The sequence below is a fragment of the Pseudonaja textilis genome, chromosome 1 (assembly GCF_049901715.1).
Source record: "Pseudonaja textilis isolate UNSWEBS1 chromosome 1, rPseTex1.2, whole genome shotgun sequence".
Lineage (NCBI taxonomy): Eukaryota > Metazoa > Chordata > Lepidosauria > Squamata > Elapidae > Pseudonaja > Pseudonaja textilis.
Window position 1 is genome coordinate 209,529,990 of NC_141990.1, and position 25,399 is coordinate 209,555,388.

General features: G+C 35.1%; 1 protein-coding gene across 1 annotated transcript in view; it reads left to right on the plus strand.

Moving 5' to 3' along the window:
• Positions 1-25,399, plus strand: part of DPP10 (dipeptidyl peptidase like 10) — a 232,463-nt gene that overhangs the window by 144,417 nt on the left and 62,647 nt on the right. The window contains exons 6-10 of the mRNA XM_087920347.1: positions 6,161-6,213; positions 6,294-6,375; positions 21,178-21,298; positions 22,273-22,427; positions 24,946-25,043. Coding sequence (XP_087776473.1) covers positions 6,161-6,213; positions 6,294-6,375; positions 21,178-21,298; positions 22,273-22,427; positions 24,946-25,043 — 509 coding nt within the window. The remainder of the gene's footprint in view (positions 1-6,160; positions 6,214-6,293; positions 6,376-21,177; positions 21,299-22,272; positions 22,428-24,945; positions 25,044-25,399) is intronic.

Sequence of the window (25,399 nt, forward strand, 5' to 3'; positions counted from 1 at the left end):
TTCAAGATCCATGTGGTCACCTAATGATCATAACTGGGAGAGCCAGGATTATGGTTTTTGAATGAATTACCAAAGTGGCATCTTGCTTAACACCTGTTTGATTCAACAACACCCTAGATTCTGGACCCAATTGTGATCATAAATGGGAGGCTATCTGTAATGAACTGTCTGTAAGTAAACATTCAAACTCAGATGCCTACAGAGTTTAACTCTGAGCTACATATCTATTAGAATCTATTCTGTGGTAGATTCTGCCTTCAGAACAAAGTTTTCTTCAAGATTTGAACAGCCCTCATCCTACTGATATTTCAAAAAGCCCTCAAGACCTAGTTCTTCATCCCAGCTTTTGAAGATGAAGTACATTCCTTCCTTCCTTCCTTCCTTCCTTCCTTCCTTCCTTCCTTCCTTCCTTCCTTCCTTCCTTCCTTCCTTCCTTTCTTTCTTTCTTTCTTTCTTTCTTTCTTTCCTCCCTCCTCTCCTCCTCTCCTCTCCTTCCTTCCTTCCTTCCTTCCTTCCTTCCTTCCTTCCTTCCTTCCTTCCTTCCTTCCTTTCTTTCTTTCTTTCTCTTTTCCTTTCTTTTCTTTTTTCTTTTTTTGTTCTTTCAGTTTGTCATTTCTGAAACCTTTATTCATTTTTGGTTTGTTTTTGTTGTTTCTTTGTTTTTAAATGTATTTAATGATTGGTAACCATCCAAAGAGTAGGCAGCATATGTAGTGTTATTCTTCTTGTGATTATTTCTGTGGTGGAACTTATTCTTTTGGGCTGAGAAGAAGGGAAACTTGCGACCTTGTCATCTTTTGCCCTTAAATTCAGTACTTGCATGCAACTGCTTATTTTTATGGGGAAAGGAAAGGTTCTCCACGCTACCACACCACTGCCTTTTTATTCAACTTTAAATCAAACACTTGTATAAGGCACATTAAGTATAAAGGGAGAAGGAAGGATGGGAAAAGCAATAACAACTTTTGCATTTAGGCTGCTGGGCAAGAATCTCTTCTCTCCAGCAGCAAAATGGATATGGTCATTGAGAAGCCAATGGGAAGGGTCAATCTTGTAGATAGACAAGTGGATCCCTGCAGATCACTCACTTCACTTAGGCTCCTCCATAATCAGAATCTTCACATAGGAAGACTCTTTTTATCTTCACTTAGAAAGCTTGTTCTGCTTTTCTCAGGAAAGCACTACTTTGCCTCCTGATCTGGCTTCAACAGCAGGACTGTTGAACAGCCTGTCTCAACAGCAGGATACTGCTACTGAGTTTCAGGCTTTACTGTAAAGACATCTCCTTCAAGATGATGATCTCAACACTGTGGCAAGGAGGGTGCATGAATGATTTTTCATGATAGTTGGCAGAGTTTGAGATATTGTACAGATCTACTGTCACAGATACAGAAATGTCCTTGAAGAAAATATGTGGGAACCCTAGCTCAGGAAAGCATGAAGATGAAACTCAATATTGACCTGCCTTGACTCTCTTTAGTGTAACCAAGATAGAATGGGAAATGCTGTCAGACTTTCAAGATTCTGTTATATAGCCATATCAGCGAAGCTCCAGTATTTCTTGTGATGTTTGTTTCCTAAGCTAAGGCATCTTAAACAGTTGACAGCTCTCTTCATGGATAATGTAGTGCAGAAATTTTCCAATAAAAATTTGTACAGAAATAGTTTTTAAAATGTTCAAAATTCTTTGGTAGCAGTAGAAAAGTGACTTTATTAGTTGCGTATATACTCACGTCCACATTTGTTCAACTAGGGATGTATCCCTAGTCCCCTTTTAAGCTATGAAGTATTTTCTTGGAACCAATATAATAAATGACAGAAGTATATGTAATGTAATTTTTCTATTGAACACAATAATATTGCCAGCTTATTGATACATGGAAATATTTGCATATCTCCATTGAGGTAATGAAGTCTAAAATCATAAATCCATAAGTGGTTGCCTTAAAGTTTGAAGAATATGATAAAAAAAATGGTAGATAAAAATAGCTGTTGTTATTTTTAGAAGCTTGAATTTTGGTCTGTTTTTTACACTATTGTTGTTTGATTCACATATGGATTATAGGTAGTTCTTAATTTACAGCCATTTGTTTGACATTCAGAATTACAACACTGAAAAAGTGATTTTTGTCTGGTTCTCACACTTATGACCATCACAGCATCCCCATGGTCATATTCAGACCATGGTCATATTCAGACACTTGGCAAACAGCATGTGTTTAAGATGGTTCTGGCTTCTGGTAATTGACATTTGTGACCTTCCAAGCTGACTTCCAATGAGCAAAGTCAATGGGGAAAACCAGATTCATTTAACACCTACATGCTTGACTTAACAACTACAGAGATTCACTTAACAGTCATGGCAAATTGGTTGTAAAATTAGGTGTGACTCACTTAGCAACCAATTTGTTTAACAGTGGAAATTTTGGGCCAATTGTGATAATAAGTCAAGAATTATCTGTATTTAAGTCTCCCATTCTGGTTCCAAAAATAGAAATGTACAAATTGTCTACGGTATATAGAGACCTTTTCTTTAAGCCAATTTTTGAAATGTAATGGAAATATGTACGATGCTAATAATTGCTAATTGGTGCTGTTTTCTAACAGCCTAGTATTTATGAAAGAAACATATTTTTGTTTCCTTTCTGCAATTTGTCTACTCCCCAGATTTGCTTGAGAGGATTGGAGAACTCTTTGGAACAGATGGTAGAGACTGTTAGTGAGATAAAGAAAAAGTTTCATTGTATTTTTGCAGCACCATAATTGTTATAGTAACAGTTTAATTTCTTAACACTTTTTGGTGACCTACCTTAGTTATTTTATTAAGAATCTGGGTTTAATCTAAAGTTGGGGATATAGTTTTTCAGTTTCAAGTATATAATTTTGGTCAGTGTCTTTTTTTCTGATTCTGATCAAACAGATTTATGTCAAAGACAGATTATTGTATAAAATTGTTCATGCATCAGTTGGAATTACAACTCTTACAAAATATGTGAATACAATAGAGAACCAGTGTGTTATACAGCAATGGTTAGGATGAAGGCAGATTTAACTTCTAGTCCATTCTGAGTCCAGAAACTTATCAAATGACTATGTACTATTTATCATTTCATAGCCCAAGGCTATTTCACAGTTTGCACTAGATACTACCTTGAGGCCATAGAAAGAGGGCAGGGTATACTTAGAACGATGGACATGCAGGTTGATGGAAGCTGTGCAGGAGATCCAAGGCCATAACCTTCCAGTTCCTTGAGTGCTGGTGGGTTACATCCAGCTTTGGCCTTTGAGTATACCTCTTTGTTGAGAGACTAAGGAGTCAAAACAGAGTAATCTTCAATGAAAATCTCCTTGGGCAAGGGTGTCAAACTTGCGTCATTACACCAGAATCATGTGACATATCACAACTTTTGTCCCCTTCACTAAACTGAGTGTGGGTGTGACGCATCCGGCCTGTGAGCTGCAAGTTTGACAACCCTGTCCTAGGGAGTAGATCACAGTGTCTAGGGTCAGTGGGAAAGCCTCAGGGTATCATGTTTGTTTCCACATTGATTTTGTCCCTTTGGGGAATAGAGAAAGGATTAGATGCCTTGGGTGCAATCCCAAAACATCTGGAACTTCATTTGAACACACTGACATTGACAAAATCACCATCAGTCAATTTGCAAAAGGCAGCTTTACTTGGAACAGCTTACATCCTGCAATGAAATCTGTATAACACCATCAAACATCCACATCTGCCTAGTTCAGTGGATAAAAAGCCAAATCCAGTCTAAACATCTGTCTCATTATACAACCAGCCAGAATAATATAATAAATATAATTTATTTTCCACTCAGTTCAGTTCAGGGTGAATCACATTTGAAATTTTGGTTAGCTACATTAAGCTTAATTGATTATAAATTAATTAACACCCCAAAGAAGATGACTTTTTCATGAGATAATTAATCTTTATGATAAATTTTAAATAGAGCAGCACAAGCCCAGGCAGTTTTTCTAGATGTGCCTTTTTGCTGCTTAGACTAGGTTGACAGGCTTTTTTCATGTTAGATGAATTAGATGTCTAGAAATGTCTCTTTCTTATATTTATTTTGGCTTGGCAAAATACCGTTGTTATGACAGTAATATTTCACAGTCAAAAATGTTAATACTATTCATAAATTCTGCCCAGCGATAACCAAAAGATGCAATAAATCATTTTAAGTAATTGATGTTGATTGAATAAGATAAATGGTGCTTCAGGTAGTTATGACTTTATCATTTAACTTCATTGTAATTGTTTAAAAATATTTTTTAACTTAATGCAGCATTTTGGGAATTACAATGTCAGTAAAGACTAAATAATAATAACACTAAACTATACCACTATTGTGTATATAATGTCTTTTAGTGAAAATCTTAATCCAAAGTATTTTGAAACTTCAAGTAATTCATGCCTATTAGATATACCTATCATTTTGCATGTGTAACTTAAAGACTTAAAGAAAATATGTCAGTACACATAACAATAGTGTATAAGGCAAGGTATAATTTGTTCAAGAGTGAGATCTACTGAATGTTTAATAATTCATATTATATAAGCACAAGCTAGACTGATAAGGTGAGAATTTATATAACATGTGAGTAATGGTTAAAAAAAAGGATAGCACAAAAGATTGTAAACAACTGACACAGTGTATGTATATAATTGAAAGAGGAATTTATGTTTTTATGTTTTGTTCATATGTTTGTTGTAAAAAATAAAAACTGTTTAAAAAAAAAGAGTGATATCTGCGTAAATCTTTAAAACTCAAAAATCTCTCATATTTGGACTCAAATATTTCAAGAGCTTTAAACACTGAACACTGTTTACATGTTTATGATCTGTACCTTTTTTAAAAAGTAAAGAACATATGTTAATATCCAATATATATATATATATATATATATTTGTTTTCTGAGGTTCTCGCGGTATTTATATGTGGATCTTTGGTTGTTCGGGTTTCTCCCGTAAGATTGAGTATCTGAGCAGCGTTCGATGAAGTCTCATTCATCATCTTCAGGCTTCTGTCTCCGGCTCTGTGCTGAGGAGTATACTCTGAGAAGCACAGAGCGAGACAGAAGCCTGAAGATGATGAATGAGACTTCATCAAACGTGCCTAGATACTCGAATCTTACGCGTGAGAAACCCGAACAACAAAGATCCATATATATATATATATATATATATATATATATATATATATATATATATATATATATATCCCTGATGTAATAAATTTAGAACATACAATTATTATTATTATTAGAAACTATTAGCAAGAAAGTTGTACTTGGATGGTATTGATTTTCTTACAAACAATTGAGAAGTTCAAAAAAAATGAAGATGTATTAATCGGGTGTCTAGAAATAGTGGAAGTGAAGATAGTTGTTATAAATGTTATTGTCATTAGTAAACTGAATAATTTAGAGTTACTTGTTTTGGTTAACCTACTCTTACATGGTTTGTTTTAATCATTATTCCCATTATTTTCAATTAGATTTCTTGCTTTATTGTTTCTGACTTTAATTTCTTTGGTTCACTATCACTTAATCTTTCTCTACTTTAAATCATGCCTTAAGCTAAAGGGAATATGATGTATGAATGTATCTGTTATATCATCAAATTAAAAACTTGTGTGAAAGAAATATCAAGTTATTGATAAAGACCAAACTCCAGGTCTAAGTGCTAGAATTCCCCAAGATTTATGTCTAATGTGGGTCCTTTTCTGACAAGTCATATTTCATTGAACATATCCTGGCAGACCTGTAAGATTTTATGCTAATACAGTTTGATCAATTCATTGGTTATATTTTGTAATGGTGATTGTACTTCAGCATAAAATAAAAATTTAGCAGAGAACATTTGTTTATTTCTAATGGTATTTGGTGAGACTTAAGAATCCAGATTTATATTTAAGTCCTGACCTGGCGTCATGTGACTTGACCCAAAGAGAAGCTGTTTTCTAAATTTTAAACAGGATTTGACTAGAATCTTATAGTTAGTACATTTTACATTGGGAGATTGCCCAATACTCTATAATTGAACATTCTGATCAGTATGATACTAAATCAAAAATTAAAAAAGTTATTTTACAATCAAGATGATAATATTTATGGGTATTTCTTATTCCTTGTTTTACAGGTTTTTCATTATTCTTATACAGCTTCATATGTGATATATAACATACAGACAAGGTAAGATAATGTTTGATAAATGCTGCTTTGAGTACTGAATGCTACAAATGTCTCCAAGTAAAGTGTTTACTTTTTTCAAGGGAAGTTTGGGAGTTAAACCCTCCAGAAGTAGAGGACTCAGTTTTACAGTATGCAGCATGGGGTATACAAGACCAGCAACTGGTAAGAAATATTTCCATTTTCATTTTATCAGCTAATCTATTTTAAAGTGTTAGGAGTAGGATAAAATTTATAGGAAGTACATTTCTTATTTGGGATTTGTATGCAATTATTCTTTGGTTTTGTTTTCTAAGCCGCCTTGAATCACCACGTGCAAGTGGGCAGCAATATAAATTTTTAAAATAAATAAAATAAATAAATAATTTACCCCAGGTTTCCTATACAAATGAATACATTAATCATATGATTAAAAAATTCTCGATTGATCAATTGATTGATAGATAAGGCTGACCCACTCATAGCAATGATTCCAGGTATTATATAAAATTCAAACCAATAATTAAACTGACAGGGCTCTATTAGTTTAATTCTCTGGACTTGGTTGTTTGCTCGAGGATGTTTTGTTATACAGAGGTCCTCAAACTTGGCAACTTTAAGACCTGTGGACTTCAGCTCCCAGAATTCCTCTGCCAGCATAGCTGAGAATGGGACTTGCCCTCTACATATAGTAGCTTGCCTTTCAATGTGATTGGTGATGTTGCTTTTTTCTTGTTCCTTGAGTAGGTTGTTGTGTACTGCTTGACTGTTAACTTGAGTTGGTAGTTCCTTGATTAGGAATAAATATTAGGAACATACATTACATTAGGGAAAATACATTAGATTAATACATAGTTAAAATGTTACAAAAATGTTTTGACATCTCACCAATGGGCGATAAGTATTCTATCAATTCCCTGCCACAGTGCCTCCAGAAAATCAAAAACTTAAAAATGGAAGATGAAATAAAGGCCCCATTTATACATTATTTAGATCCATAGATCCAGAACTAGTGAAAGGATCTATGGCAGCGGTACTACACAACACACCCAGTCTAAACAAATACAGGTAGTCCTCACCTTATCATAAAATTGAGCCCAAAATTTATGTTGCTAAGTGAGACATATGTTGAGTTTTGCCCCATTTTACAACCTTCTTTGCCATACTTGTTAAGTGAATCACTACAGTTGTTAAGTTAGTAGCCTAAGAAGAAAAACACGAATCATCTACAACATTTATTATAAAGACTGTAACAGCCACTATGTAAAATAGCAGGGAGAAGATTAGCAGCATGCATTCATTAACACCAACTAGCAGTCAGAAGAAATAATAAAAATGCCTTAATTTCACAATACATGAACAGACTTAACCATAGTGTCAACTGGGAAACTGTGAGAATCCTAGATCAAGCTAAATTGAAAATCACTAAGGAATTCCTGGAAGCTTGGAATTCAGATAAATCTGTCATCAACTGACACACAGAAATACCACTATCATATACATATCTTTCAAAAGAGACTTAAAAAAACCTTTTCGCCAGTAATCAACACCCAGATAAGTACTGATTAACACTAGGATTAACATCAGACAAACAATCAAGCAATAAATAACAGTCTAATCAAGGAGAAACCAATACTCTGACCAACACTGACTTACTGTATAGAAGCAAGCGCGACTCTTATACCATGATGATGTTTGAGTTAAACATCATTTGTTTACTGATAATAGCACACTTCAAACGGTCTGATAATTTTTCCTATAATTTCACAGAAATAACATGAGGACATGATGAATTAATGGATCAGGATAATTTCCTGAAACTGACTTCTTGTTAAGAACTGGAACTCCAGTTAAGTGGTATTTCCAAAGCCCATTTCTGTCAGGCAATAAAAGAAAATACCATAGCTAGTGGTATCAAATGTTCCTGAAAATTCCTGCAGAAACAATAGGACATATATTTTATTTAAAAAAACCATAAAGACAAAACAAAGATTTAATAGGAACTTAGTTTTGACATTAAGGTTCTTGATACTTAAGACTCTGAAAATATGTATGATTCATTATACTGTTTGGTCATAATATGGTAACAGAGCATACATACAAGTTCTTCTATGGCAGAAAATTCTGTTAAAGTCCATGAATAAAATATTTTAAGGATGTGTTGATTCATCTGTTGTTAATCAAGTTGGCATTAGTACTTAAATGATACTGGTAAGAATATGTCTCATTAAATAGGAGCAAAAAAGTAGAGCTGAAGTGAGAAGTAATTACATCCATATGGAACATGACTTGTAATTTTTGAATAATTAACTATATCGATTTATCAATCCATTCTTGCACGACAACAAAATGCCAGGCAAGAAATACTAGAATTTTACACAGAGCAAGGTACTGTGTGCTGTTTACCAAAAAGGCAAAATAGCTATAAATGCTTCAAAATGTGTATTTTCCATAAGTTTGAATGTTTATCTCCCTGTGCAAAATTAGTAGGCTACAATACAGTCACAAGCATGTAATAATAATTCCATTCTTAATTGATAGTTAGCATTTCTTCTAGCTTCTTCTTTTTAGCAGGTACCCTTTTTAAAAACAATGGAAATATTCTTCAGCAAAGGAATATTCGAAATAATGAATGTTTTAACTAATGTTCGTGTATGGAATGCTAAGCTTATATTTTCAATGTTAGGAATCAATAGAAGTAGTTCCTCTAGTTGTAATAAAAAATTAATAATTTGTGAGGGTGTAATGGACCATATCGCCAGTACTTTGATTCATTTTGGTTAGTTGATTAGTGATAACTTATCATATCATAATGTATGTCATGAAGAAGTAATTGATTGAACAATTCATACAATTAGCTTTTACACACATACTTTATTGAAAATTGGAGTTTGGCATAGAGCAATCTGTATTATTCAGTCCCTCATTTGTGCTGCAAAATGTATTACCACATTATTAATCAAGGAAGTTTTCATCTAATTATCAGCATAATAGATATGAATATTACATATCATAGTCATTAATATTTGTATGACACTTCTGATGCATATCTACATAGGTTTTCATCTATGTACAAAAAACAATAAATGAAATACATGAATTCCATTTCTTTGTAAGCATATGTAAAACAAAATATTATTCCAGTGGATTATTGAAAAGAAGAAAACAGTATTTAATGTGTATGTTACAAGATTGTATATCTTATATGTCCGTAGATGTTGTAGAGTTATTCCAATTTTGCGGCATAAAAATGATCTTTCCTTCTTACTATATGTTGAACAATTTCTGTGAAATTTAAAAGAATAGATCTGTCCTTTTGTAAAAAAAAATCTGATCAAATTACAAACCTACTAAGATCGACATGTTTATACTACTAATTGTTAGCAAGACAGACTAATTACAGCAATGATTAGCGCTCTAATTAGATGCTTTAATCATTGGCATCTGAAAAAGAGGAATTGGATGGATAAATGGAAAAACATATCATCACATCACAACACAAGGCACATATGTTACATGATTATGTGAAGCATCACAATACACCTACAAACGTTATTGTTGGCTACGTGCTAACCTTGGAGTTCTTGTCATGTGGGCTTTTAAATTAGGGAAAGAAAAAATACTCTTTCCATTGGGGTGTGATTTTTGAATGTTAATGTCACAATTCAGTGCATGTTCACTAACAATTTGATTTTCAAATTAATTTTTAAATAGTAAGCAAACCACAGCAATGTTTGAATGTTGTGTAATATTTAAAATATTATATTAAAAGATACTCAGAGGTTTTCAGGCCATGGAACCTCACCCCCCCCCCCATCCCCCACTTAGTCCCATACAATCCATTCACAGTCCTTGCAGAACCATATTTGAAATTCTCTAAAGAAAATTTTATGGATATCCTCTGAACCTTGTTTCTTTAAAGTATCCACCCCAACTACTCAGCAAGCACAAGGTCTAATATTAAAGGGACTATGTTTCAAAAATATCCTGCTAGGTAGTTGGAGCCATACATAACAGAAAGATAAGTGCATATATTTTTGCTTTCTTTCAAGTGGCAATACAAATTAAAAGATAAATTTCACTTCCTTTCTGTTCAACAAGATGCAGAGGAATAAGGACAATAAGCAAAAATAAATTACAAAGTCTGTTAGAAAACTATAAAATGTATCTTATCTTTATTTAGTCATTCTAATTTGCATATTGGAAATTTTCCTTCTCTGCCTTTTCTTTATCTTTTGTGTGTCTGTATAAACGATGAACAAAGGTAGGATTTCTTTTCTCCCTTAAAAATAAGCAACCTGGATCTATGTAATAAAGGAAATGAATCAGTATATAAAAAAACTTCCTGATTTATTCCTGATGTGTTATCTTACATCCCAACATTTTCAAAATATTCAGACTCTGGAGGCAAATTCATAATTTTTTGCCCTATGTCTTGACCTGAGCTTTTTTTGACTGTATTTCTTCATACTATTGGGGAATAACCAATAATAGCTCTGCATTTTATTTTCTTATAACTTCATTTTCTACAATTCCCTTCCCTCCTAAACCAGTATCTACTGTATTTCCCTGAAAATAAGACCTGTCTTATATTTGGAGGGGTTCCAAAATAAGCAGTAAAATGATTTTAGGATGATCAGTTCGACTGGGTGGCTCGGACAAGAGGTGACAAGCAACCCGGGACCAATGGAATCTGGCAGCAGCTGAAGCCCACCAATCAGTGCATTCTGGGGTTATGCAGCCTGCGCATTGCAGTTGATTCCCTGTCCAAGCAGCAGACAAAGGCATTGTGGGGGGAGGCAAGTGATCTGGATGTGCCACGTGAGCCAAGGACAAGCCAAGAGATGTGAAGATAAGCCTCCCATTCCAACCCATCAATTCTCAGCTTTTCTGCAGCCCACGCAGCACATCCAGATTGTTTGCCTTTCTCCCCGTGCCTCTGCCTCCATCTGGTGCCAGTTTCTCTGTGCGAAGACCAGCCTCCTGCAGTCATCTGCCACTCCAGCCCATCGGCTTGGCTTTCCTATGGTGCATACATATCACGTGCCTTCCCCCGCCTCTGCCTCCGCCTGCTGTTTGGACAGGTAAACAACTCACCTGTGCTACGGAAGGCTGCAGCTGCTGCTGGACACCGTCGGTCCCCACACGCATGCTGCCTCCTGCATTAGTCACACCCACTCCCCTTCACTAGGGCTTACTTTTGGAGAAGAGCTTATATTAGACACACACTTAAAAAATCAGGCTAGGGCTTAATTTAGTGATAGGTCTTATTTTGGGGGAAACATGGTAGTAACTCATGAAAGCACCTCAAGAAATAAAAGGCAATCTATGCAAATATATAATAATAGCATTGCTCATTTTTAAAGTGCAATGTGATTCTGAAACAGAGTAGGGTCTCCAGTAACACAGTATTTTCTCTTTCTTCTATATTCCAAGTGGACACTGAATAGTTTGAAGCCACCCATTTGATAATGATACCCGGTGGCCTTCAATGGCTGAGAACAGGCAAGGATAATTGAACTGAACAGTGCAATTATCACAAATGAAGGCAAATATACATGTCTCAGGACAATGTTACAAGATCCAATGAAGATTAAAGCTTGGGACATGGGCCTCCTGTCAGTTAGCAGGCGTGCTGATTTACCACCAGCTTATCAAGTACTTAGGAACTGAGGATTTGGTAGTACAAAGAAACAACTGTTAATCACCAGCCATCAACTTACTAATCAACCAGTAGAAAGGCACCACATAAATATGACTCACAGAGTAGCCCAAATCACATATTCTAGTAGAGACAGGTTCCCTGGAGATGAGCTCCATCATGAGTCCAAAAGCTCAGAAGAATACATCTCTGGTCCCAGTGACTGACCCAGATTCAATCTTGCAATTCAATTATCCTCCAAATGACCAAAACATTTTTTTTTTAAAAAAGTCAGCTGTGCCCCCAAAGCTAACACAGCTTTTGGAAACCCCCTCCACATGCTCATTAAAAACTAGTTTAGGGCACAAGTCATCCATCTGATAGTTTTAAGCACAGCTGAGCAGAACCTGCAACATTACATGTTATAGCAGGGTTAGTATCTGAAAGGAGAAGGGAGGCATAGAATTGTCCAGTGTGTCCTAGATATTTATTCTGTTCCGGGCTAGCAGGCTCATAGCCTGCAAATCTGATTGGCCCGCTGAAAGCCGATCGTGATTGGTCGCCATAGACTGATGCGATTGGCCAGTAAACGGGCTGCCGCGATTGGCCCTGCCAAGAGCGGCAAACTCAAATCGCCTTCATTGGCTGCCTAGCCACAGCCAGCCCTATATAAGGGGCTGCTGCGGCTGGGGTTAGTGCTCAGATCTGAAGTCACAAATAAAGAGCTGTTGTTGCTATCTGAGTCTTGCCTCCATTCTTGAACCGTCCTCCCAGATTTAACATATTCGGTAATAGTGAGAATGAACTAGGTTCATTTGAGCACAGAGGACGTGAGCATCCCTTAATGAGATGGGAGGCAAGAGATCAATACATGTTATTTATATAAATAATGAAAATCAGACCTGGAACTCGGAATCAGGTGCTATGAAATTTACTCGAAGAATTAAGATTTGTGTCCAGGGATAAATTTGCTGCCTTCCTTCCCTGGCATAATTGCTTTAGAACAAACGTCATAGTGGAGCTTGCAGAAATATTCAAATGTAATTAAAAACCAATTGAATTAACCAAAACAGTTTGTTGATAGTTACTTCCATGTATCATTACAGTGTAATGGTGTAGTGGTTAAGGAAGCCAGCCAAGCCATCTTGAGTCAATTGCTCCTTCTGAACCTGAACAAAACCAGCCAATGAACAAACCCAATGCATTGATAGTTTTCTCGTGAGAAGTGTGTAAGCACAAGCAGACTTGCACTAACAAGCAAGCATTAAAAACAACAACTTTCCATTCAGATGATTATTTTCTCTTTCTGTCGCATTATTTCAAGTCAGCCACAGTTTTTGGAGGAATTTTGTGAAATCAATGGATAAGCCCATCTTACTTAAAATATTACGGTTGATTTCATCAAACTGAACTTGGAGCGTTTATTTCAAAAGAGGTCTTTTGCTTTACACTGTATAAAACTACAGACTAGCTCCTGAATGTTTATTGGATTTTTATCTGTCCCTTATTACTTTATAAGTAACTCAAGATTACTTGAGTAAGTAACTAATATTCCTCCCCCCCACTTTTCCCCACAACGTTAGCCATGTGAGGTTGGTTGGTCTGAGAGAAAGTGACTGGCCCAAGGTCATTCAGCTGGCTTTCATGAGTAAGGCAGAACTAGAATTCACAGTCTTCTGCTTTCTAGGCCAACACCTTAACCACAACATCAAACTGACTCCAAATGTTGGATGATTGATTTTAATCCATCAAAGAAAGCACTCTTTCTTTGTTGAGGAAAATTTTCTATATATGTCAATAATTCAGAACATTTTGTTGATACAGCAGCAGTTTTGAAGCCACCTGGGATTTGTTTTGTATCAGTGTTGATGTCAATTGCTACTCCAAATCAGCAGAGGTGAACATCTGTGTGGGAGGGGGGCACATTCCTGGTTGGATTCTGATTAATATGTGGCATTATCTACCTGGATTTGTATATCCAATTAAGCATCAATTGAGATATATTAGTTCCCTAGGCAAGATGTAGTTGTAAAAATTGAAACGTTGGAACTATTCTATCAGATGGATAATGGCATCACTGAAACTGAAACAGAGCGGAGATAATATGAAGCTCTTTCCCATTTTCTTAAGCTTCTGAGGGTGAACTTACTCCTACTGGATCTGAGCATTTTGTCCAATAAATTATGATTGACATGAGATTCTGGAAACAAAATAATGAAACTCCTGAGCACACCTCTCCCACCCGCATATTTTTATTTTAATTAAGGATTCCCATGGTGACAATCTCTTTTTCTTTAATTTACATTGCCTAGAAAATCAGCCCCTTGGAGAATGGATGTAATAATTGCTGAAATGTATTATGGGAATGTACTATACAAAGTTGATGCATTGCCAGTATTTCTTGCATGTTTCAAAGATAAAGAACATAGTGCTTTGTTTGTCCCTACATTCACATTAAACTTACAGCTCTGGAATAAAGAGATGAGGTGAAGAATGGAACAAGTATTTAGCATTATAGATAAGGTTTTAAAGGAGATGAAATGGATTTGCAATATTTCCTTCTAATTAATTTCTTCCACTGTGGATGCCCTACCTGACTAAGAAGTTCTTTTTCTTTCTTTTACATTTTTGTGGGATGTCTCTCTGGCTCAATGACCTCTTATACATGACCACCTGTGACTTAAATGCTTAGTAGACTGAGGAAGGCTTGCGTTAGTTCCAACCCCCTAAAACATGGGTGTCAAACTCTCTGTCACATTGCCATCACATGATGTTTCGTGATGTTTTTTCCACTCACGGAGCTGGGGTGAGTGTGGCATGTGTGTGACGCATTCAGCCTGAGGGCTGCCAGTTTGATACCCCTGCCCTTACAGATAGGCTTCACTATCTTGGAAAAACCTTGAGTAAAGGACTGATCTCTATTTTACCAAGACCTGGGAAAATGTAAGGAAAACTTTTTTCACCCCTGTGGCAAAATTTGTCTTTTTGATTTTACTTGCTTCAAATTTATAACTGATCATTTTATCTTTGACAATTATATTTATTAATTATCACATCACTATAACTAGCTTTGTGAAATGTTGCATTGGACAGGTCTTTACTTTTCTGCAAATTTTAATTCTATTCAGAATTTTAATTCTATTTCAAAATGTATATCTTTGAAAATTCCAGTTTTATTTTTATTTTTATTCAGCTTTCTAGCCCTTATAACAATAAAAGTGAGTAGGTTCATGTCTGATTGAAAGCTTAGTAAGCAAGGAAGGGTGTGCTCTGTACAGTTTTCCCATAGCTCCTATTTAGCTTTACCCTTCTTTTTTTCTAATATGAAAGGTAAAATAACATATGCCAGAGGTTATCATCATAATCTAAGGGTCTGATCCTGTAATGAATTAATCCCACATAGGAAACATTAGAATAAAGCAATTCTCATTTTGCTACATATAATCATGATGTTTCCAAAATGAAATTGAAAGTTTTAACATTTTATAGGAAGAAGGTATTTTTAAAATTTAAGTAAAAAATGTTATTATCTCTTTCAAAACAGAACTGATGCAATTGAGTATAAATATCAGGAATTACCAACTTTTTCACATCAAATTACTACCACGTGAGCTTTCCAGAAGTATAGTTATCACTTTTTAAAGAATGGATTGAAAGTCACCAGATCACCAAATCTTACAATATTTCAGTAATTGCATCCCCAGGACAGAAAAATATCACAAATTTATTGGTTGTGCATATGTATGCATTTAAAAATAATGTTAGAATTCTAAGAGGCTGTTTAAGGATGCTATGGGTACTATGGAACCAGTGCACCCTATGTTATCAATTCCCGAATAACAAAACTCATTTAATGCTAATTAAATGGTAATGTAATAGTACATTACCAATAGTGGCACAGAACTACAGGAAGAAAGCTCGTTACAGGTAGTCCTTGACTTACAACTACAGTTGATAAATTATGTTGATAAACAAGACATTTGTCAAGGGAGCTTTCTCCAATTTTTCCACCTTTCTTGCCACAGTTGTTAAGTGAGTAACTGCAGTTGTAAAGTTAGTAACATGGTTATAAAGTGAATCTGCCTTCCCTATTGATTAGCTTGTCAGAAGGTCTCAAGAAGTGTTCACATGACATCGGGAGATTGCAACTGTCATAATATGATTCAGTTGCCAAGGGTCTGAATTTTGATCATATGATCACGAGGATGCTGCAATGGTTGTAAGTGTGAAAAATGATCATAACTCACTTTTTCAGTGCCATTGTAACCTAAACTGGTGTAAGTCAATGACTACGTGTATTAAGGAATGTCAGTTGAACTGAATAGGATATTATGGGAGATTTACATCATTTTCATTAGATCATTATGCAAATAATATAAATTGCAACAATTATTTAATTTGATGCATAGAAATTCCATCATGTCAGGGCCTGGTAGAATAAAGTTTTGTTGAAATAATATATAGAAAAGAAATGATCTTTTTTGATAATCCACAAAAAATTCACATGAAAGAAAGTGCAGTAAATGGGAAATTATGTTTTCCCTTTCTTTTACTGTCTTATTGCCCATATTATTGAGCATGTATTCTATTCTACTTTTATTAAGAGTAGAATTTTTAAAAAATCTATTCTTCTTAAAAAAACAACAGTGTTTGATTGACAGCTCCTGGGTTAAAAACCCATCATTTTCTACTCATTTCTCCATCTGCATCTAGGACATGAAACTGTTAATCATTCTTTCAAACATCAAAGAAGCCCAGCCATAGTTTGATCTGGAAAGGTAGTATTATTTCTGCATATTTATACTTAGTTCCACAGGCTTATAATATTGGGTAGGTTTTTTTATTTATTTCATCACTTTTTGTGCATGTGTTAGCATCGGGTGAAATCATAGAAGAAAGAACTAATGAATATGCAACTAGGCCATACTGAAAAACATCTTGAAAGCATACCATTATCTTAGCCAGCAGTATCAAATGAAGCTGAAGGAAAAAAATATATATACCAGACTTAACTTGTGATGATATCTAGAGAATTTTATCTTTGGTTTTTAAAGTCAGTGGTGAGAAACTAGGCTGTTGCCTTAGCAAATAGCATCGCTGACCACATTTATATTTGAAATATATAAATATGAATCCACACTGAATAATTCCAACATCAAAAAGTCTTCATCACTGTCTTACATTTGTGTCCACTTGGCACACTGGTTCCAGCACTCAGGCTCCTTTTGACTCTTGTCAAATCATTTTCCTCTCCAGTATCTACTTTCTACCCTTAAGTGAAAAGAAGGGTCAAATATGTGAGAGAAATACAACTAGCAATCTGTGTCCTTCATCCTTTCTTTAATTCTTTTGAGAAATGCACTATCAAGATGACATTAGACAGCAGCAGCATTGCAATATTTACAGCACTACTGTGTTGCTTGAAATATCTTTTCCTCCCAGTATTCTGTGAGACATTATGCCCATGGGCTTCTACTATGTTTAGGTCATTTTGTAGGGTAGAAGAATATATGATAGATAAACATACTTAGAAGTTCTTAACTTATACTGGAGGAAGATGGTATTGTTCATGTATTTATTTCCCACCTTCACTTTAAAGAGCTGCTCTGCAGTGTATTAAGATACCATCTAACCTAGACTGAGATGGAACGCTAAGGACTGCAAGGACAATGACAGAAAATCACTGCCTTTGCTTCTTCCTTGCCTTTATTTATTTTAAACTTTTATAAGGGTGCCTTAATACTACCACAACTCTGTGTTGCATTTAGTAAATGTGAATGTAAGCAATGGTTTGACAACCTCACCTGGTTTGTTTGGAGTAAAGTTTGGGCGGCCATCCATCTATTGATGGTATCCGAACCCAGTCCAATGGATGATCTCACCCAGCATCCTCATGCAGATGTTAAACATAAGGTGGGAGTGTAGAGCTAGTCCCCACATACCAAGGTATGATGCCTCTACTGGCTCGTTCTTCTTTCTGGAAGAGCTGTATGGATTGAATGTAGACAAAAATAATGGACATTACTATTAGGACAGGGATTCCCAATCACTGGGCCCCAGTTCACTACTGGGCTGCAGACTGTTCAGAACCGGGCTGTGTGAGCGGCTAGCTGGCAGCTCGACTTGCATGAGTAGTGGACCAGTGTGTACCTGCACACATATGCAGCTCAACTTGTGTGAATGGTGGGCCAGTGTGTATGCATACAGCTCAACTTGTATCAGTGGTGGGCCAGCAAGCACGCGCATGTACGCAAGGCTAAACTTACATGACTGAGAACCACATGCAACGACTTAGATGAGCAGTGGGTCAGTGTGTACATGCACCCATGTACACTTTGACTTGTGTGAGTGGTGGGCTAGCATGCACACATGCATCTCAACTCACGCAATGGATGGTCTCTTGCGCATGCACACATATGCACAGCTCAACTTGCACAAGTGTGGGCTGGCATGCATACACACTGCTCAACTTGTGCAAGTGATGGACCAGTTCCTCTCCCCACCCCCACCCCCAGCTGGGCAGCCAAGCCATAAAGGTTGGGGAGTGCTGTATTAGGATGTCAGCAAAGGAAGATTCTCCTGGATATACAGGTACTCCTCAACTTATGACCACAATTGAGCTAAAATTTATGTTGTTAAGTGAAATATTTGTTAACTGAGGTTTTCCCCATTCTATGACCTTTCTTGCCACAATTGTTAAATGAATCATTGTAGTTGTAGTTGTTAAGTTAGTGGCATGGCTATTAAAGGAATCTTCTTCCCCATTGACTTTGCTTGTCAAAAAGTCACAAAGGTGATCACATGATCACCACAGGACACTGCAACTGTCATAAATATGAATCAGTTGTCAAGGGTCTGAATTTTGATTACATGACCATGTGGATGCTTCAATGGTCATAAGTGTGAAAACGGTCATGAAGTCCTTTTTTCACTATCATTGTAACTTTGAACAAAGGAACTGTTGTAAGTCAAGGACTACCTGTACAGTATATAAGATAATCTTACACACACACACACACACAGAAAAGTGCTTGTTGGGTTCAAGCATATTTTATATTATCTGTTAGCCTAAAACATAAAATTTAAGGATGTTGTGTGAAAATTGTCACAAAAACTAGTGATCCTTGTAACTTACAATAAATAATCCATTATCTCTGATGTGTTGTACTGTTTTCACTTATGTAACCAGACTAATGGGCCATGTTTAAAGTTCGAAACATTAATTAAAACACCTTTTCATTCCCTTAGAAAACAGAAATTCTATCTAAATTAATAATTTTCAAATACAGAACTCTTAATTAATTTAAGCTCTATTAACTGAAGTATCAGCTTGTTCACAGGTTGCATTTAATTATGCTCTTTACAAGCAAGGCCAATGAAAAGTCATTCTGCTGCTTGAGGCAAAGTTAAGAAGAACTTCTTTTCATGTAAGAAAATCTACTGGTTAGCATTTGAATGTTATTTTAGTATTGGTAGCAGGATTGGTTCCTTTATACCAAAGATCAACGGGTTGGTTTGAAAATATCCAAGTACACATACATTTGTTCTCAAAAGGAGAAAGGAGGTTAGGAGAAGTTGCTACTACTGCCCCAAGTGCTCCAAAGATGGCACCTTACTTTACTGGGTCTTTTTTTTCAGTAGACGTGTCTTCTATCAATCTTCTGCTTTCCTAGAGGACTTGTCAAGGGACTAAAAGCAGATGCAATTCAAGAACTGAATGATTGACTAAAATGGTTTTGGCTCATTCTGTTACTACTATACTTTGCTTTGAAATAGCTAGATTGTAACATGAATGATAGAAATTGATGCCTGTTACAAATTGCCTCAAGTTCTTGTGAAGTGAGCAGACAACAAACACTGAATATATAAATATAATTACTAAAACCAGTAGAGATATCAAGAATTATGGACTCTTCAAGTATGAGATAAAGTTCAAAAATATTACATAATACTATTGCACAACCTATAATGCCATATTTATATGTTTTAACTATAAAATATCCATGTGTTTATATGTTTTAACTATTAATTTAGACTACATATTGTGTTAATGTTTGTTCTGTATTTGTCAAATTGATATTATCATTATTTCATTTTGTTTGGAAAAACGTGATTCTATGAAATCTTTCCTCTGCTAAACCATCTTTTGAAATTTGGGAAAAAAAATTTTTTTAAAATGTTTCTGTTGTATATGTTTGAAAAAATGCCAATAAATAGTGGACATGATTTACATCCAGCAGTCTAAACACACTACATATTTTCCATTTAATACTGACAGCATATTTATTTTAAAAAAGCAACAAAAAAAAAACAATTTTTTGCAATATTATGTAAAACTGTGGTGGTGCATCAGTTAGAAAGCAGTATTGCAAGCTAACTCTGTCCACTGTCAGAGGTTCGATTCTGACTGGCTCAAGATTGACTCAATGTTTCATCTTCTGAGGTCAGTAATGACCCAGATTATTGGGAACAATATGCTGACTCTGTAAACTGCTTAGAGAGAGCTGTCAAACACTATGAAGTGGTTTATAAGTCTAAGTGCTAATGCTATTGCACTTTTGTTTTAAATGTGTTGTGTACTGAAACTAGAAAAAGAATCTGGCCAGTACTGAAGCTATACTCCCACTATCCACAACATCTTATCAGCATATAATTGCAATGGATTGGTTTTATTAAGCATAAATACTACGTTAGGTGTTGAATCCAAAGATATGCTGTGGAAGTAAATTCTTGGAGTAGGTTTTTATATAAATTGCTACTAAAGCTAACAAACTGCCACCCAGAGTAATTCTAGAAGGGAGGGAGGGAGGGAGGGAGGGAGGGAGGGAGGAAGGAAGGAAGGAAGGAAGGAAGGAAGGAAGGAAGGAAGGAAGGAAGGAAGGAAGGAAGGAAGGAAGGAAGGAATTGATTGGCTGCATAGGCACAAAACAAGAAGACTTGATTCTGGAGAATGTTTGCCATTCTCTATCTATGCAATTTCTGTGTGATATTCTGTAAGATATAAGAATTCTGCAAGATAACAGAATTAAAAAATATAGGCCATTGCTATGGACCTATAAGAACACATCTTGGATTTCATGTATCTTTTCTTCTTAAGGATTTCATTCTGAGTCAGTAAAAATCTTTTACTACCTGGAATGTAGCAATATGTAAATCAATTAACACTGTAATTACAGTATAAATTAACCTTTGCCTTATGTTGAAGTTCGGTTTTAGACACAAATACTTTCTTCTAAAATAATCCATATATTGTAGAAGGTTATAAAATTAGCTTCAGAAATATTTTCCTGATAATGAATATGAAAATATTAATTACATAACATGTTATTTTTTTTTGCCCAACATAGATTTATATATTTGAAAATAACATCTATTACCAGCCTGATGTAAAGAGCAGCTCTTTGAGATTGACATCTTCTGGGAAAGAAGGAATTGTTTTTAATGGAATTGCAGACTGGTTATATGAAGGTAAATTGAACAATAAAAATTGCTATATGAAGCTGAATGCTAAAGAGCTTATTATTTGAAGAGAAAAAAACATTATTGTGGGATAAACATTTTCAAGATTTCTTGGGAATGTGGTATCCCAGGTATATTTTACACTCTTAGGCTTCGGGAGATCAATACCAAAGTAAAGACATTTTTTTGCAGATGCTTCGTTTTTCCAGGGAAGCTTATTTAGTGCAATGGTTGAGAAATGAGGATTTTCTTACAATGAATTCTGAGGGATTAGATAGTAGTTTGATGTTTCCTTGGAAGCGCTGGTTGATTTTAAACAAAACATTGAGATGAATAAAGAGAACAAACTCCCATCCTTAACTTCCTCATAACTAAGTTGAATGATGATAACCTGCAAATCCAACTTTACAGAAAATCTATTCACAAAGAAAAACAAAACTTATACTACCATAAAAGGCATTCCAGAAAGCATAACATCAGCTGCATATGTACAATTGTCAATAGAGCAAAAACCAAAAACTACAGTTCATCAGCACCCTCACAATACGTGGACTCAGGAACTTGTGTCAATATGAACAATGATCCCACTCCAAATGTCCTTTAAAAGGCACTATGAATATAACATATGGAAATCCCGATTATGCATAATTTTTTTTTTACCTCAAGAGACATAACTTCCATGGGGAAGATAAGGGACATATTTTTAGTTAGTAGTCTATAAATCATTCTACTTTTTTCAGTGGAAGTGCAGCTAAATAATTTTAAAGTGTGAATTTCAGGGAAAAGTGAATTATTCCATTTAGTTTAAAATAAAGGACACCATCCTCTGTAGATTCTTTGCCCTTTCTTTTATGAAAGAACAGTTTCTAAGAGCAAAATGTTTAGATAAAACTGATGTATCAAATGTCTTTCCATGGAATTCTACTGGTAAATCTAATACAAAATGCTAATTTCGTGGGTTTAAGTATATATTTTTTCCTCAGAGGAGCTGCTTCATTCACACATTACTCACTGGTGGTCACCTGATGGAGAGAGGCTGGCGTTCCTTATGATAAATGACTCATTAGTACCAAATATGCTTATTCCTTGGTTTACTGGATCTTTGTATCCCAAAGGAAAACATTATCCATATCCAAAGGTAAGGAAATTGATTAATACTTTCTTTATTATTAATGTATGCTTTATTTAATTGCTCCCTTAACCACAATTACTGGAAGGAAACAGTCATTGGAGTTGAAGATAATAACTCTATTATGGTAGCTAAAAATAAAAGATTTAAGCATTTTTTTATTACTCAGATATAATTACAGACTTCCCAGTCCAAGGAGACTTATGTGGATGTTTTTGTGAATTAATGAACTAGTCTAGTCTTCTTTTTTTGTCACCTGTTCAATGTGAGAGCAGGATGAAGCACAAGATGAGTGGCAAACAAATTTAATAAATAAATAAATAAATAATAACATTAAATAAATAATCTATGTATATAAAAATGAAATAACGATCATGCATTACCACAAAACCTCCAGAATCGTAAAGCCTACTTAGAAATTTGGCACGTATGTTCCTCTTGAGTTCTAGATGCTCACTAAGAAAGGATTTTTTCGAAACAACCATCAGAGCATCAGTATTTCATATATTATTATTAACAGGCTCTGATGCTAAGGAGTTCTACTCCCCCTCCCCCACCTGAAAAGAAATCTGTTCCAAATGCAAAACACAAGCAGTGGGGAGGAGTTGCAATTTTAGTTTCACAGCACCAAGCAGCTTTACAGAACAGTTGAGCTAAGCCATGCCCAGGCTCCTTGCTGTCTCCTTTTTGCTCATACAGCAAATACTGCTCAGTTTCCAAACAGCCCTCTCACACACTGATAGGATGCTAACCAGATAAATACCGATGGATGCTGGTAGGCAGAAACAGAATTTATTCCCCCTTATTTTCCTCCCCAAAAACTAAGCTCGACCACATAGTTTCATAGCGAAGCATGGGTATCAAGCTAGTCAAATAAATAATTCCAGTTCTTCTCTCTGGTTAAGATTTAGCTGACTTTGGGCTGTTTACCTCTTCTATGTCAAATAACCACTGTAAGATGTAGAATATATTAACAATGCTTTACCTCCAGGCAAAGCTACCTTTTCCTATGCTATGTGCACCAGTTTGCAAAATATACCTAAAACCATATCAGACATAAAACCATCTGAGGTATGCTGTCATCGCATTTAGAATAGATTATTGCAATGAGCTTTTATCTAGGACTGCTTTTCTAGACTGCAGCAGGTGCGCAATAAGCAATTAGCTGGTAAGTAACAGCCACCATAATTATTTAACATCAGTGCTTTAGACCCTGCATTGGTTATCAGAAGGCTTCTCAGCACAATTCAAAGAGTCAGTTATTACTAATATATCCATTCATTTATTGTATTCCCTAGGGTGCATGATGGGAATATAATAAATTGAGCTTTTCAGCTGGAAAGCAGACAGCCCAGGTTTGAGACCCAAGTGTTGTGTGACAGGGTGAGCTCCCATTACTTTGCTCAGCTCCTGCCAATCCACAAGTTCAGAAGCATACAAATGAGAGTAGCTAATGAATGCTGCCAATTTGTTTAGGGCTTTGATCAATTATTGGTTTTATAGTTGGTTTTATTGCTTTAACATGTTACCATACACTTCTAGAACTTTTGTTGGAGTGTGGCAGTCTACAGGAATAGTAAATAAATATCTCTTTTAAAAAGACATTAAAGAACCTGAGAATTGGACATGTAGTTTAGCATGGATTTAGGTCAGGATGAGTGATGTATGAACTTGTTAAATCAGTCTGTTTTCCCTCCCCCACTTGATTTCTTTTTTATTGTTGTTTTTACTTATTATTTTGGTCAGTGGGCAACATTAGAAATCGAGTAAATATATTTTAAAACGTAAATAATGTATTACTATGGACTAGGGTCTCTTTGACAATTATATTTATTACATTTAATTTTTTAAAAATATGAAATTGTGACTTAACAGCATATAAAATTAAATGTACATCACTGGATATTTTTCATATGTTTTTGCTAGGAGCAGAATTAATTTCTACAATTGTTATATTACTTTTCTTTAGCAATTTCAAATTGAACAATATCAAATGAAACACAACAAAGGATAAAATTTAAGATTCAATTAAACTTATGATAAAGAAATTATAAAAGTCTACTATAATTTATTACACAGTGAACAGATTTATATTGTTAATGAATTGTAACCTTTATTTATTTTTTCTGTTCATTTTAAATTCACCTTAATTATTAAGCAAATGATCTAATAATATGAACTAAGACTTTATGCCTTGCAATGTTTTACTTCACTAGGCAGGTTTAGTAGTATTTATGACTACTATTAGGCCAAGCTGGTGCATAGGAAACTTTTTATAATTATTTTTACTCCTTATAAAAGCATAATTTTTTTTGTATTTTTATACAGTTATTTGTATTCATAAGGAAAAAAGGAAAATAAAATAAGTGTGCAGGAATGTAGGTCTTACTGTATATGCCAATTCATGACCATCATATTAGGATCACTCAATACTGTGTTGTAGAATATCAATGAGATATCTGTGTGACTTGTATTTAATTATTTCATTCAAATATCAACAATGCTGAACTGTTTTTATTTTTAAAAGGCAGGTGAATTGAATCCAGTAGTCAAGCTGTATGTTGTCAATCTATATGGCCCAACACATACATTGGAACTCATGCCACCAGACAGTTTTAAATCAAGGTAAGCTGATTAGAGGTTGATATTTAACCTACTATACTATATTCCAGGGAGCAGCTTGGTGTAGTGGTTAATGCAGTAAAAGAAAAGGAGATGGCAAATTTTAGTTCTGCCTTAGACATGAAGCCAATTGGGTGACCTTGGTGACCAGTCATTCTCTCACAGCCCCCAGAAAACAAAATGCCAAACAACTTCTGAAAATCTTGCCAAGAAAACTGCAAGAACCAATCCAGGCAATCACCATGAATCAACACTGTCTTGAAGGGCTACAAGCAGAAAAGTTAAATAAAGAAATGGGGGTGGAGGGTAACTCTACAGAAGACCAAGCCTTGCATATAAAGCTTGAACTGAGAAGACAG